Source organism: Salvelinus sp. IW2-2015, unplaced genomic scaffold, assembly GCF_002910315.2.
Source record: "Salvelinus sp. IW2-2015 unplaced genomic scaffold, ASM291031v2 Un_scaffold2578, whole genome shotgun sequence".
Classification (NCBI taxonomy): Eukaryota; Metazoa; Chordata; class Actinopteri; order Salmoniformes; family Salmonidae; genus Salvelinus; species Salvelinus sp. IW2-2015.
The window spans coordinates 43764-57735 of record NW_019943888.1 but is presented as its reverse complement, the minus strand read 5'-3'; the positions used below and the strand labels follow the sequence as shown (position 1 = coordinate 57735).

At 47.3% G+C, this 13972-nt stretch overlaps 1 protein-coding gene across 1 annotated transcript in view; it reads left to right on the top strand.

The window, feature by feature from the left end:
• Positions 1-13972, top strand: part of LOC112074315 (KN motif and ankyrin repeat domain-containing protein 1) — a 102594-nt gene that overhangs the window by 87567 nt on the left and 1055 nt on the right. The window contains 2 exon segments of the mRNA XM_070440471.1: positions 5556-5601; positions 5604-5702. Of these exon segments, the coding sequence (XP_070296572.1) occupies positions 5556-5601; positions 5604-5702 (145 nt within the window).

Genomic DNA, 13972 nt, shown 5'->3' with positions numbered 1-13972 from the left:
ATCTGCGCACAGAGATCAGTCACAGTGGTCAGGTATTCTGCACAGTGTCAGGTATTTCTGCCACAGTGTCAGGTATTCTGCCACAGTGGTCGGTATTCTGCACAGAGGTGGTCAGGTATTTCTGCCACAGTGGGTCAGGTATTCTGCCACAGTGGTCAGGTATTCCTGGTCTGGTATTCTTCCACAGTGATCAGGTATTCTGCCACAGTGGTCAGGTTTCAGCCACAGTGGTCAGGTATCTGCCACAGTGGCAGGTATTCTGCCACTGTGGTCAGGTAATTCTGCCACGGATGGTCAGGTATTTCTGCCACGGTGGGTCAGGTATTTCAGTCACGGTGGTCAGGTATTTCAGTCACGGTGGCAGTATTCTGCCAACGGTGGTCAGGTATTCATCAGCGTGTGGTCAGGTATTTCTGGCCACGGTGGTCAGGTTATTCAGTCAGCGGTGGTCAGGTATTCAGTCACGGTGGTCCAGGTATTTGCCACGGTGGTCAGGTATTCTGCCACGGTGGTCCCAGGTATTCAGTCACGGTGGTCAGGTATTCAGTCAACGGTGGTCAGGTATGTCAGTCCACGGTTGGTCAGGTATTCTGCCACGGTGGTCAGGTATTCTGCCACGGTGGTCATATTCTGCCACGGTGGTCAGGTATTCAGTCACGGTGGTAGGTATTCAGTCACCGGTGGTCAGGTATTTCAGTCCCACGGTGGTCAGGTATTCAGTCCACGGTGGTCGGTAATTCGGGTCCACGGTGGTCAAGGTATTCAGTCACGTGGTCAAGGTATTCAGACCACGGTGGTCCAGGTATTCAGCCACGGTGGTCAGGTATTCAGCCACGGTGGTCAGGTATTCAGCCACGGTGGTCAGGTATTTCAGCCACGGTGGTCAGTTATTCAGTCACAGTGGTCAGGTATTTCAGTCCCAGTGGTCCAGGTTTATTCTGCCACTGTTGTACTATTTCACGTTCAGGCCATTCTACTTTGCCCCAGTTTTTTTGTTAATTCTTTCCAATGTGTAAGTAATTAATCTTTTTTAGTTTCTAATGATTTGGTTGGGTCTAAATTGTGTTTGCTGTCCTGGGCTCTGTGGGGTCTGCCTTGTGTTTGTGAAACAGAGCCCCAGGACCAGCTTGCTAGGGGCACTCCTTCTCCAGGTTCATCTCTCTAGTGATGGCTTGTTGTGGTAAAGGTTTGGGAAATCACTTCTTTTAAGGTGGTATGTAGAAATATAAGGGCTCTTTTCTGGACTTTTGATAATTAGCGGGTAAATCGACCTAATTTCTGCTCTGTATGCATTGGGTTTGGTGTTTTACATTGTACACGAGTCCTCTCAATTTGGTGTTTATCCCATTTGGTGTGCTTGGCGTGGTTGGAGTCGACCCCAAGACCTCAACAACCAGAGGACAATGGGTTTCTATAACTGATTCAAGTATTTTTAAAAAATCAGATCCTAATTGGTATGTCAAATTTATATTCCTTTTGATGGCATAGAAGGCCCTTCTTGGCCCTTGTCTGTCAGATCATTCACAGCTTTGTGAGAGTTACCTGTGGTGCTGATGTTTAGGCAGAGGTATGTATAGTTTTTGTGTGCTCCCGGGCAACGGTGTCTAGATGGAATTTGTATTTGTGGTCCTGGCGACTGACGCTTTTTTTGGTCTGAAAACTGAATAATTTACTGTCCAGGGTCCAGGTCTGACAGAATCTGTGCAGAAGATCTAGGTGCTGCTGTAGGCCCTCCTTGGTTGCGGTCTCCTTCTCTCTCTCTCTCTTCTCTTCTCTCTCTCTCTCTCATCTCATCTCTCTCTCTCTCCTCACCAGCCGCATACTCCTCGTACCTTGAACACCCCGCCCCCCCCTCCCAATTCCGTCTCATCTCCGTTATCTCCGCGTCCTTCGTCTCCTCTCTCTAATCTCTCTCTCTCTATCCTCTCTCTGTCTCTTGTCTCTGTCTCTCTCTCTCTATGTCTCTCTCTTCTGTCTCACTCTCTCTCTCTCTTCTCTCTCTCTCTCTAATTCTCTCTCTCTCTCTCTCTCTCTCTCTCTCTCCTCTCTCTCTCTTCTCTCGTCCTTTCTCTCTCTCCTTTCTCTTCTCTCTCTGTCTCTCCTCTCTCTCCTCCTCTCTCTCCCTCTCCTCTCCCCCTCCTCCTCTCTCCTCTCCTCTCCCTCTCCCCCCTCTCCCTCTCTCTCTCTCTCCTCTCATACATCTCCTTCTCTCCTCTCTCTCACTCTCTCTCTTCACTCTCTCTCACTCTCTCTCACTCTCTCCTCACTCTCCTCTCACTCTCTCTTCTGTCTCTCTCTGTCTTCTCTCAATGTCTCTCTCTTCTCTCTCTTCTCTCTCTCAATCAATTCAATTCAAGGGGCCTTATTTGCATGGAAACATGGTGTTAACATTGCCAAAGCAAGTGAGGTAGATAATACACAAAAGTGAAATAAACAATACAAATTAACAGTAAACATTACACATCACAGAAGTTTCAAAAACAAGAAGAGGACATACAAATGTCATATTATATATATAGCAGTGTTGTAACAATGTACAAATGGTTAAAGCACACAAGTTAAAATAAATAAGCAATAAATATGGGTTGTATTTACAATGGTGTTCTTCTTCACATGGTTGCCCTTTTCTTGTGGCAACAGGTCAACAAATCTATGCTGCTGTGAATGGCACACTGTGGAATTTCACCCAGTAGAATATGGGAGTTTATCAAATTGGATTTGTTTTTCAAATTCCTTTGTGATCTGCTGTATCTGAAGGGAAATATGTCTCTCAATATGGTCATACATTTGGGGCAGGAGGTTAGGAAGCTGCAGCTCAGTTTCCACCTCATTTTGTGGGCAGCTGAGCACATAGCCTTCTTCTCTTAGAAGCCAGTGTCTCTACGGCGGCCCTTTCTCAATAGCAAGGCTATGCTCACTGAGTTCTGTACATAGTCAAAATGCTCTCTCTCTCTCTCAGCACAGTACATAGAGTCAGGAACTAACAAGAGACTCCACTACAAGTCCATTTTAACTGCAAGGTTTTCTCCCTGCCTGCCTCTTTTTCTCTACTGGGCTGTCGGCCTTGGCAGAGGATGCCGTCTTGCTCTGACCAGAGTGCTTTCTATAATGTTTGCCGTAGCTCAAAGAACAATGAAGAAATGAACCATCACTAATAGTTTCTTTAGGAGATTTGAATGTAAACACCTCCATCACATCCACAGTAGCACTGGTGAGAGATGGCCAACTGTTGTAGTGGTTCATAATGTCTAAATCCTCTCTGTCGCCATCCTCTAAGAGAGCCTGTGTGAACACAGTTCAGAACGAGTTGGTTCTGGTGTGTCCAGTCAGAAAGACGGTGGGATCTCCTGGCAATGGTAGAGGACTATTTAACAGCGTTTCCGACTCTCCGCGTGGCATACGCTGCGTCACATTGTCAACAAAAAAAAATGGCGGACGGTAACGGGAACACGGGCGGATCCACTAACAGCGTTGTCACACTCCCAACTTCCACATCGTCAAGAACGCTGCTCAACGCAAGTGCGGGAAACATTCTTGTTTTCAAAAGTTTATGTAACATGTCCCTGTTGGTCTAGTATGACATCATACAGTCTCTGTCCCCTGTCTGTCTAGTGTAACAATTCATACAGTCCCTCTGTCCTGTTTGTCTAGTATGACATCATACAGTGCTTTTGTCCTCCCTGTCCCGTCTAGTATGACATCCATACAGTGTCTTTGCGCCTCCTGTCTGTCTAGTAAATGACATCATATCAGGTCTCTGTCCTCTGTTGTCCTAAGTAATGACATCATACAGTGTCTTTGTCCTCTGTCTGTCTAGTATGGACATCAAAATACAGTGTCTTTGTCCCTCCTGTCTGGTCCTGTAATGACACATCATGACAGTGTATTGTCCCTCACTGTCTGTCACTAAGTAGACATCATAACAGTGTCTTTGTCCTCCTGTCTGTCAAGGTATGACCATATAGCAGTGTCTTGCCCTCCTGTCTGTCTAGTATGACATCATAACAGTCTCTCTGTCCTCGCCTGTCTAGTGTAACATCATAACAGTCTCTGTCCTGTTTGTCTAGTATGACATATACAGTGTCTTGTCCTCCTGTTCGTCTAGTAATGACATCATACCAGTGTCTTTGTCCTCCTGTCTGTCTTAGTATGACATCATACAGTGGTCTTTGTCCTCCTGTATGTCTAGTATGACACATACAGTTGTCTTTGTCCCTCCCTGTCTGTCTAGTATGACATCATAACAAGTGTCTCTGTCCTTCCTGTTTTCTAGTAAATGACATCATACGAGTGTCTTTGTCCTCCCTGTCTGTCTAGTATGACATCATACAGTGTCCTTTGTCCTCCTGTCTGTCTAGTATGACCATCAATACAGTGTATTTGTCTTCCTGTCTGTCTAAGTAATGACATCATACACGTGTTCTTGTGTCCTCCTGTCTGTCTAGTATGACATCCATAAACAGTGTCTTGTCCCCTGTCTGTCTAGTAATGGACATCAATACAGTCTCTCTGTCCTCCCGCTGTCTGTCTAGTGTAACATCATACAGCTCTGTCCTGTTTTGTCTAGTATGACATCATACAGTGTCTGTCCTCTGTCTGTCTAGTAATGACATCATACAGTGGTCTCCTGTCTCCTGTGTCCTGTTATGCATCATACAGTGTCTTTGTCCTCTTGTCTGTACGTAGTATGACATCATACGACAGTGTCTTTGTCCCCTGTCGTTCTAGTATTGACATGCAATACAGTGTATTTGTCCCTCCTGTCTGTCTAGTATGACATCATACAGTGTCTTGTCCTCCTGTCGTCTAGTGTGACATCAATAAGACAGTCTCTTCTGTCCTCCTGTCTGTCTAGTGTAACATCATACAGTCTCCTCGTCCTCCTCTGTCTGTCCCTAGTGTAACACTATAATACAGTCCTCCTCTGTCCTCCTGTCCTGTCTAGTGTAACACATATACAGTCTCTCTGCCTCCTGTCTGTCTAGTGTAACACTATACAGTCTCCTCTGTCCTCCTGTCTGTCTAGTGGTAACATCATACAGTCCCTTTGTCCTCCTGTCGTCCTACGGTAACATCAATACAGTCTCTTTGTCCTCCCTGTCTGTGCTAGTGTAAACATCATACAGTCTCTTTGTTCCTCTCTGTCCTGCTAGTGTAACATCATACAGTATCTTGTCCTGCTGTCTGTCTAGTGTAACCATCATACGAGTCTCTTTGTCCTTCACTGTCTGTCTAGTGTAACATCATACAGTACCTCTCTGTCCTCCTGTCTGGTCTAAGTGGTAACATCATACAGTCTCTTTGTCCTGCTGTCTGTCTAGTGTAAGACATCAATAACAGTCTCTTTGTCCTCCTTCTGTCTAATTTAAAAAAAATGTCTGTTACTTCAACTTAACATGTGTTGTTTACATCAGACTGTTGTTGTTTACTTTCAACTTTAAATGTTGTTGTTTACATACCAGAATGTTGTTGTTTACTTCAATTAATTTGTTGGTTACGTCCCAGACTGTTGTTGTTTTATTCCAGACGAAATGGTTGTTGTTGTTTAATTCCAGAGTGTGTAACGTGAACCAGCAGAATAAGGCTGGCTATACTCCCATTAATGCTGTTCTGTGCTGGCGGCTGTCGAGGCTCCTAAAAGACAGGCATCGTAGAGTAACCTCTTCCAGCAAAGGGAGACGTCAACGCTAAGGCCAAGCCAGGTATGGGGTCAGGGCCTAGCCAGGTTATGGGGCCAGCCAGGTATGGGGTCAGGGGCCAGCAGGTAGGGTCAGGGGCCAGCCAGGTATGGGGTCAGGGGTCAGCCAGGTATGGGGTCAGGGGGCCAGCCCAAGGTTATGGGGTCAGGGGTCCAGCCAGGTAATTGGGTAGGGACCCATATGTTAGGGGTTCAAGGTCAGGTAATGAACTAGGGCTGTTGAGGTGACCGTATTACTAGCCAACACCGGGGTCACGAGTTATGAAGGCAGTCAAATTCCACGGTAACTATGCTTCTCCAAGCTCTGATTCTGCTGCTGGTCATTAGTAGTTCTACCAAACTTGCTAACTGCCTGGTACTCAGCACTATAAAATTTCCCTCTAATCACTCTGACATCAATGCAAATGTAATAGAAAATCTAATCAAACACTTCATGAGAGCCCCATGAGCTCATGTTGCGCAACATTTCTATAGGCTATGCAATTATGGAGAAAAGAGTGATGGCCTCTACTAAAAAGAGGAGGATCCCATCAGCTTTCTATAGGCTAGGCCCTACTAATTTATTTCTCAACTTTCCTAATATAAAGCACATTGCTTCTCATTACAACAGGAGTATAGCCTGAAGAAAGATTTTCGAATCAGTCACACACCTCATGTAGTCCAGGTAGCCATTTGATTTCCTGTTCAGGAGTCTTATGGCTTGGGGTAAAAACTGTTGAGAAGCCTTTTTGTCCTAGACTTGGCACTCCGGAACCATAGATGCCACCACTCCAATTTGCATATCGCCCTAACAGATCCACAGATGATGCAATCTCTATTGCACTCCACACTGCCCTTTCCCACCTGGACAAAAGGAACACCTACGTGAGAATGCTATTCATTGACTACAGCTCAGTGTTCAACACCATAGTGCCCTCAAAGCTCATCACTAAGCTAAGGACCCTGGGACTAAACACCCCTTCTGCAACTGGATCCTGGACTTCCTGACGGGCCGCCCCCAGGTGGTAAGGGTAAGTAACAACACATCCGCCACGCTGATCCTCAACATGGGGGCCCAGTCCCCTCCTGTACTCCTTGTTCACTCATGACTGCACGGCCAGGCACGACTCCAACACCATCATTAAGTTTGCCGATGACACAACAGTGGTAGGCCTGATCAACGACGAGACCGCCTATAGGGAGGAGGTAAGAGACCTGACCGTGTGGTGCCAGGACAACAACCTCTCCCTCAATGTGATCCAGACAAAGGAGATGATTGTGGACTACAGGAAAAGGAGGACCGAGCACGCCCCCATTCTCAACGACGGGGCTGTAGTGGAGCAGGTTGAGAGCTTCAAGTTCCTTGGTGTCCACATCACCAACAAACTAACATGGTCCAAGCACACCAAGACAGTCATGAAGAGGGCACGAAAAAATTTCCCCTCAGGAGACTGAAAACATTTGTCATTTGTCCTCAGATCCTCAAAATGTTCGACAGCTGCACCATCGAGAGCATCTTGACTGGTTGCATCACTGCCTGGTATGGCAACTGCTCTGCCTCAGACCGCAAGGCATTACAGAGGGTAGTGCGTACGGCCCAGTACATCACTCGGGCCAAGCTTCCTTCCATCCAGGACCTCTATACCAGGCGGTGTCAGAGGAAGGCCCTAAAAATTGTCAAAGCCATCCTAGTCATAGACTGTTCTCTCTGCTACCGCACGGAAAGCGGTACCGGAGCGCCAAGTCTAGGTCTTAGAGGCTTCTAAACAGCTCCTACCCCCAAGCCATAAGACTCCTGAACAGCTAATCAAATGGCTACCCAGACTATTTGCACCCCCCTCTCTCTTTTATGCCGCTGCTACTCTCTGTTTTTATCTATGCATACTCACTTTAATAACTCTACCTACATGTACATAATACCTCGACTAACCGGTGCCCCTGCACATTGACTCTGTACCGGTACCCCCTGTATATAGTCTCCACATTGACTCTGTACCTGTACCCCCCTGTATATTAGCCTCCACATTGACTCTGTACCGTACCCCTGTATATAGTCTCCACATTGACTCTGTACCTGTACCCCCTGTTATTATAGCCTCCACATTGACTCTGTACCGGTACCCCCTGTATATAGTCTCCACATTGACTCTGTACCGGTACCCCCTGTATATAGCCTGCACATTGACTCTGTACCGGTACTGTATTTTTTTAAATGCATTGTTGGTTAGGGGCTTGTAAGTAAGCATATTCGGCGCATGTGACTAATACAGTTTGATTTGATTTGAATGTGAAGAAATATCCTAATAGTTTATCAACATTTTAAGCTAAACGTTCTGATCTGTTGTGTCAGGCTCATTGTGTAAAAACGTTTTTTTTGATGCTAATGGTTGTGTTAATTTGGGATCTATCGCGTCCCACAACACCCCCAGACTGTTTGGAATGTTTATTTCTCACACAGAATAAGTCAGCTGTTGTACTATGTGGGACAGTAGATTGACAGGCTAGTGATGTTGCTGTTCGTTATGCCTACTCATCTTGTTGGCTGACGAATAGTAAATGTAGACAGTTCTTTCAATATGGACCTCGGATAAGAACGCGTGCAGTTGCGTCCCTAACGGTGTCCATCTTCACTTGTAGCCTGTGAGAAAGACCCAATCATGTGATGGAGAGCTCACTCAGTGAGTGTTTCGAGAAGAACGCACTCAGGGAGAAGGGCACAACAAATGGACAGCATGGATATTTTTAGGGTGTATTATGGCAACAAAGGGGAAGCCACAGTGAAATTTGAGACATTATCAAGTGCTTGTCAAATTGTGAATGAGAGACTAATGTAGTGTGTACAGCCTGCGCAAAAAAACAAAGCAGAGCTCATGCATTTCAAGGGACTTTTTTTCAAATCATCATTAGAGCCTCATCATGCAGCCTTACAATGTATTATAAATCTAAACGTATAGCCCAACGTTTGAAGAACAACTAAAGTTACATTAGTAACTCTACATTAAGCATATAGGAGGACCTGTTTCTTTGGGTTAGGGTTAGGCATATATGAGGACCTGTTTCTTTGGGTTAGGGTTAAGCAGATAGGAGGACCTGTTTCTTTGGGTTAGGGTTAAGCAGATAGGAGGACCTGTTTCTTTGGGTTAGGGTTAAGCAGATAGGAGGACGGTTTCTATTGGGTTATGGTTAAGCACGATCAGGAGGACCTGTTTCTTGGGTTAGGGTTACGTAAGCATTAGGAGGAACCTGTTTCTTTGGTTAGGGTTAAGCGTGGCTTTTGATATGGGTGCAATAGGGTGTTTTCTGTAGGAGCAGATGACCTGTTTTCTTTGGTTGGGTAGTTAAGCTGTAGGAATTTTCTGGGTAGGTTAACAGATAGGAGGACCTGTTTCTTCTTTGGTTATGGTTAACAGATAGGCGGACCTGTTTTCTTTGGGTTAGGGTTAAGCATATAGAGGACTGGTTTCTTGTTGACCGCATCAACACAGAATAGGCAGCAGCTGCCTCCCTCATCTGCTTGGAGAAAATTCCTGCTCTTTATTGCAGCTTTGTTCAATTGTATTCTTCATACTAATATAATATAAAATAATACTATAAAGTAATGCCAATGAATCTAAGCAAATCTTGTCCTGCTAAATGAACTAGTGTAGCCCACGCATTTTGGCATAGCCAGATCAGGACTAACATAAGTAACAACTAGAGTATGCATATCTGTTTCTGAAAGACACTTTTCTTCATATCATGTTTCTTTAGCCTGTCTAAAATCAATTGTGAAAGATGTAACCCTCTCTCGTCCCCTCCCTCGGCTGGCCAGGACGACAGGGCTAGCTCAGCAGGATGTGACGATAACTGCCTCTCTCCCATTAGATCACAACGGCGACCATACAGGCTCCTCCCTCCCTCAGGCTGACCAGACAGGGTGATGCTAGCAGGATGGACATGATGCTAGTACCTCTCTCCTAAATAAAAGGTGCCCTCCTTCGAGAGGCTGACGACACGACAAGTCGCTTGATGCTATGCAGGATGGACATGATGGCAACCCCTCCCTCCGGTCATTATCCCTATCACATCAGCCTGACAGACCAGTGGCTGAGCTAGAGGATGGACATGATGCTCCCTCTCCTCGCTCCCTCATGGCCCCTGGCCAAGAGCAGGGCTGATGCTAGCAGGATGGACAATGAATCTGAACCACTCTCCCCCCTCGCCTCCCCTCAGGCTGACCAGACAGGGCTGATGCTAGCAGGTGGACCACTGATGCTAACCCTCTCACTCCCTCCCATCCCTCAGGCTGACCAGACAGGGCTGATGGCTAGCAGGGTAGGACATGACTAACGCCTCTACCCTCCCTCCTCCTCCCTCAGGCTGACCAGACAGGGCTTGATGGCCTAGCAAAGGAGTACCATGAGCACACCCTTCTCCCCTCGCTCTCCCTCAGGCCGGGACCAGACAGGGCTGATGCTAGCAGGACGTACATGAGCTAACCCCTCTTCCCGCTCGCCTCCCCTCAGGCTGGCAAGACAGAGAGGGCTGATGCTTAGCAGATGGACATGATGCTAAACCTCTCCCCCTCACTCCCTCAGGCTACCAGAAGAGCCTGATGCTAGCAGGATGGACATGATGCTAACCCTTCGTCCCTCCCTTCCCTCAGGCTGGCCAGACAGGGCTGATGCTAGAGATGGACAATGATGCCTTAATAAACCCCTCCCCTCCCTCCCTCAGGCTGGCCAGACAGGCTGATGCTAGGGCCGGTCCCAAAGTTCATGGCAGGATGGATATGGTTCGGGGCCCCGCTTTGCCTGGCCCAGGGGCAGAGGTTCAATGTCCAGGATGGATGAGGGTTTCTAAGCAGCCCTGAGTGTCCAGCCGAACATGGCCGACGCTGGATAGTCAACTACTGCTGGCCCAGCCGGGCTGCGACGCCACTCTAGCGACAGCGTAGTACCTGTGTTGCGTGCCTGCCTGTCTGTCTGTGTTGCTGCCCCAGCCGGCCTGCGACGGCCTCTCTGTGGCATCGTGAGCCTCTCTCGTCCTCTCTCTCTCTCTCTCTCTCTGTTCCTAGCGCTGCTTTGTCTCTCTCTCCTGTTCCTCTCTTTCTCTCTCTCTGTTACACTCTTTCTATCTTTTCCTTCAGTTGAAGGCATTGTTGTACAACTGACTAGGTACCCCTTTCCTTTCTCTCTCTCTCTTGCGCTCTCTCTCTCCCTGACTTTTGTGATGTAATTAGGCAGCCAGTGATGTATATTGTTAGATGCTCTCTCTCCTCTATTTCCTCCTCTGTCCCTCTCTACTTTCTACCTTCTCCCTCCTCTCCCCTCTCTCTAAGGATGAGAGCAAGCCGCCTGTCTAAATCGCTCTGGATAAGCGGGTCACAAGGCATAGCAGTGTTGTTGTAACGACCCAGTAAACTTTCTCTAAGCCCAGTACACAGGTCAGTAACTCTCTAACCACCTGTTCCCCTGACCACACTAACCCTTACCTTCTCTTCCCTGACCTCTAAGCCTTGCTCTGTTCCCTGACCTCTGCCCTTATCTTCTCTTCCCTGAGCTTCTATCCCTGACCTATAACCCTTACCTCTGTTTCTGACTCTATAACCCTGACTGACCTCTCTTCCCTGACCTCTAACCCTTAACTCTGTTCCCCGTGACCTCTAACCCTTAACTCTGTTCCCTGACCGTCAACCCTTACTTCTGTCCCTGACCTCTAACCGTCTTAACATCTGTTCCCTGACCTTTAACCCTTACCGTCTGTTTCCCTGACCTCTAAACGCCTTACCGATCTTGTTCCCTGACCTCTAAAACCCTATACTTCGTTCCCTGATCCTTTAACCATTACCTCGTGTTCCCGACTTTTAACCCTACCTCGTTCCCTGACTTTTAAAAAACACCTTACCTCTGTTCCCCTTGACCTCTACCCTTACTCTCTGTTCCCTGACCTCTAACCTACCTCTGTTCCCATGACCTTTAACCCTTACCCCTGTTCCCTGCACCTTAAACCCCATTCCCCGACTGCGTCTGTTCCTGAATCTAACCCTTCGATTCTGTTCCCTGACCTTTAACCTTACCTCTGTTCACCTGACCTTTTAAACCCTACCTCGTTCCCTGTACCAGAGCTGTTGCCCTGAAATCAAAACTTCTTGAAACAACATATTTTTGTTTTGAGCAGAGCAAACTATTCTCGCATCCGCTGTCGTTCTAATGTTAACTATGTTGTGTGTTGTTTCGTTTGTGCGCCGCATGGTTGTGTGTGTGCGCATGGTTGTGTGTTGTGTGTGGTGTGTGCATGGTGTTGGTGTGTTGTCTTTGGTTGTGTGTTGTCTTTGGTGTTGTGTGTGCAATGGTGTGTGTGTGTTGTGTGGTGTGGTGTGGTGTGTGCATGTTGTGTGTTGTGTTTGTTGTGTGTGTACATGGTATGGTTTGGTGTTTGTGTTTTGTGTGTGTGTACAATGGTTGTGTGTGTGTGTGTGTTGGTGTGTGTGTGTGTGTGTGTGCATGGTGTGTGTTCATGTGTGTGTGTGGTTGTGTTTTGTGTGTGTGCGATGTGTGTGGGTGTTGTGTTGTGTGGTGTGCGCATGGTGTGTGTGTGTGTGGCATGGTGTGTGTGTGTGTGGTGTGTGCATGGTGTGTGTGTGTGTGCATGGTTTGTGTGTGTGTGTGTGGTGTGGGTGTGTGTGTGTGCGTTGTGTGTGCATGGTGTTGTGTGTGTGCCCATGGTGTGTGTGTGTGTGTGTGTGCAATGGTGTGTTGTGGTGTGTTGTGTGTGGGTGCATGGTGTGGTGTCGTGTTGTGTTTGTGTGTGTGCGCATGGTGTGTGTGTGTGCCTTTTGTGTGTGTGTGTGTGTGTGCCGCAATGGTGGTGTGCATGGTGTTTTGTGTGTGTGTGTGGGCATGGTGTGTGTGTGTTGTCTTGGTGGTGTTTGTGTGTGTGTGTGTGTGCCTGTGGTGTGTGCCATGGTGTGTGTTTTGGTTGTGTTGTGCAATGGTGTGTGTGTTGTGTGGTCGTGCATGGTGTGTGTGTGTGTTGTCCTTGGTGTGTTGTGGGTGTGTGTGGTGTGTGTGTGTGGCATTGTGTGGTCTGGCGTGTTGTGTTTGTGTGTGTGCAATGGTGTGTTTGTGTGTGTGTGTGTGTGTGTTGTGTGGTGCATGGATGTGGTGTGCGTGTTGTGGGTTTGTGTGTGTGCAATGGTGTGTGTGCATGAGTGTGTGTGCATGGTGTGTGTGCATGGTGTGTGTGTACGCATGGTGTGTGTGTGTCTCAGGGAACCCCCTCGTCTGAGCAGGGAAGACGTCCCAGTCCCACCAGGGAGGGGCATGTTTTGACTAGCGCCACCGCCGCATTGGTCAAGTCTCAATTGACACCAACCAACCAACCGCTGAGGATTTAACCCCAGGGACAGACTTTGGCCCTACCTCCGACAACCTGATTGACCAATGTGGGATTGTTGACATGCAGTTCAACCCAGAAGGTCCCTGGGTTTTATAGACCAGTGTGTCCATACAGCAAAGGTTCCCCTGGAGTTTATAGACCATGTGGTCCAACAGAAAGGTTCCCTGGTTTATTGACCATGTGGTCCAAACCAGAAAGGTTCCCTGTGTTTATAGATCCATGTGGTCCAACTCAGAAAGGTTTTCCCTGGGTTTTTTATAGAATTTTAGACATGTGGTCCCAACCAGAAAGGTTCCTGGGTTTAATAGAACGCATAGTGGTCCAAACAGAAAGGTTCCCTGGGTTTTATTGACCATGTGGTCCAACCAGAAAAGTTCCCTGGGTTTATTGACCATGTGGTCCAACGCAGAAAGGTTCCCTGGGTTTTATTGAAACCATGGTGGTCCAACCAGAAAGGTTTTCCCTGGGTTTATTGATCCATGGGGGTCCAACCAGAAAGGGTTTCCCTGGTTTATTGACCATGGGGTTCCAACCCAGAAAAGGTTCCCCCTGGGTTTATTGACCATGGGGGTCCAACCAGAAAGGTTCCCTGGGTTGTTGACCATGTGGTCCCAACCAGAAAGGTTCCCTGGGTTTTATGACCTGATGAAAGATGAACACATATTGATCAGGCCTTGTAGTAAGATGAGCTGGTATTGATGCCAGTTTGTAATTAAATGAAACGCCTTTGGTCAGTCTTGTAATGAGATGTTCTGGTATTGGTCAGTCCCTTGTAAATGAGATGTTCTGGTATTGGTCGTCTTGTAATGAGATGTTCTGGTATTGGTCAGTCTTCTACATGATCCATCCCAAGTGCCTTGTTAAACTGAATGTATAGAGAAGTGGGTTATTTTTTTGTAGCTACCTGAACGCAGT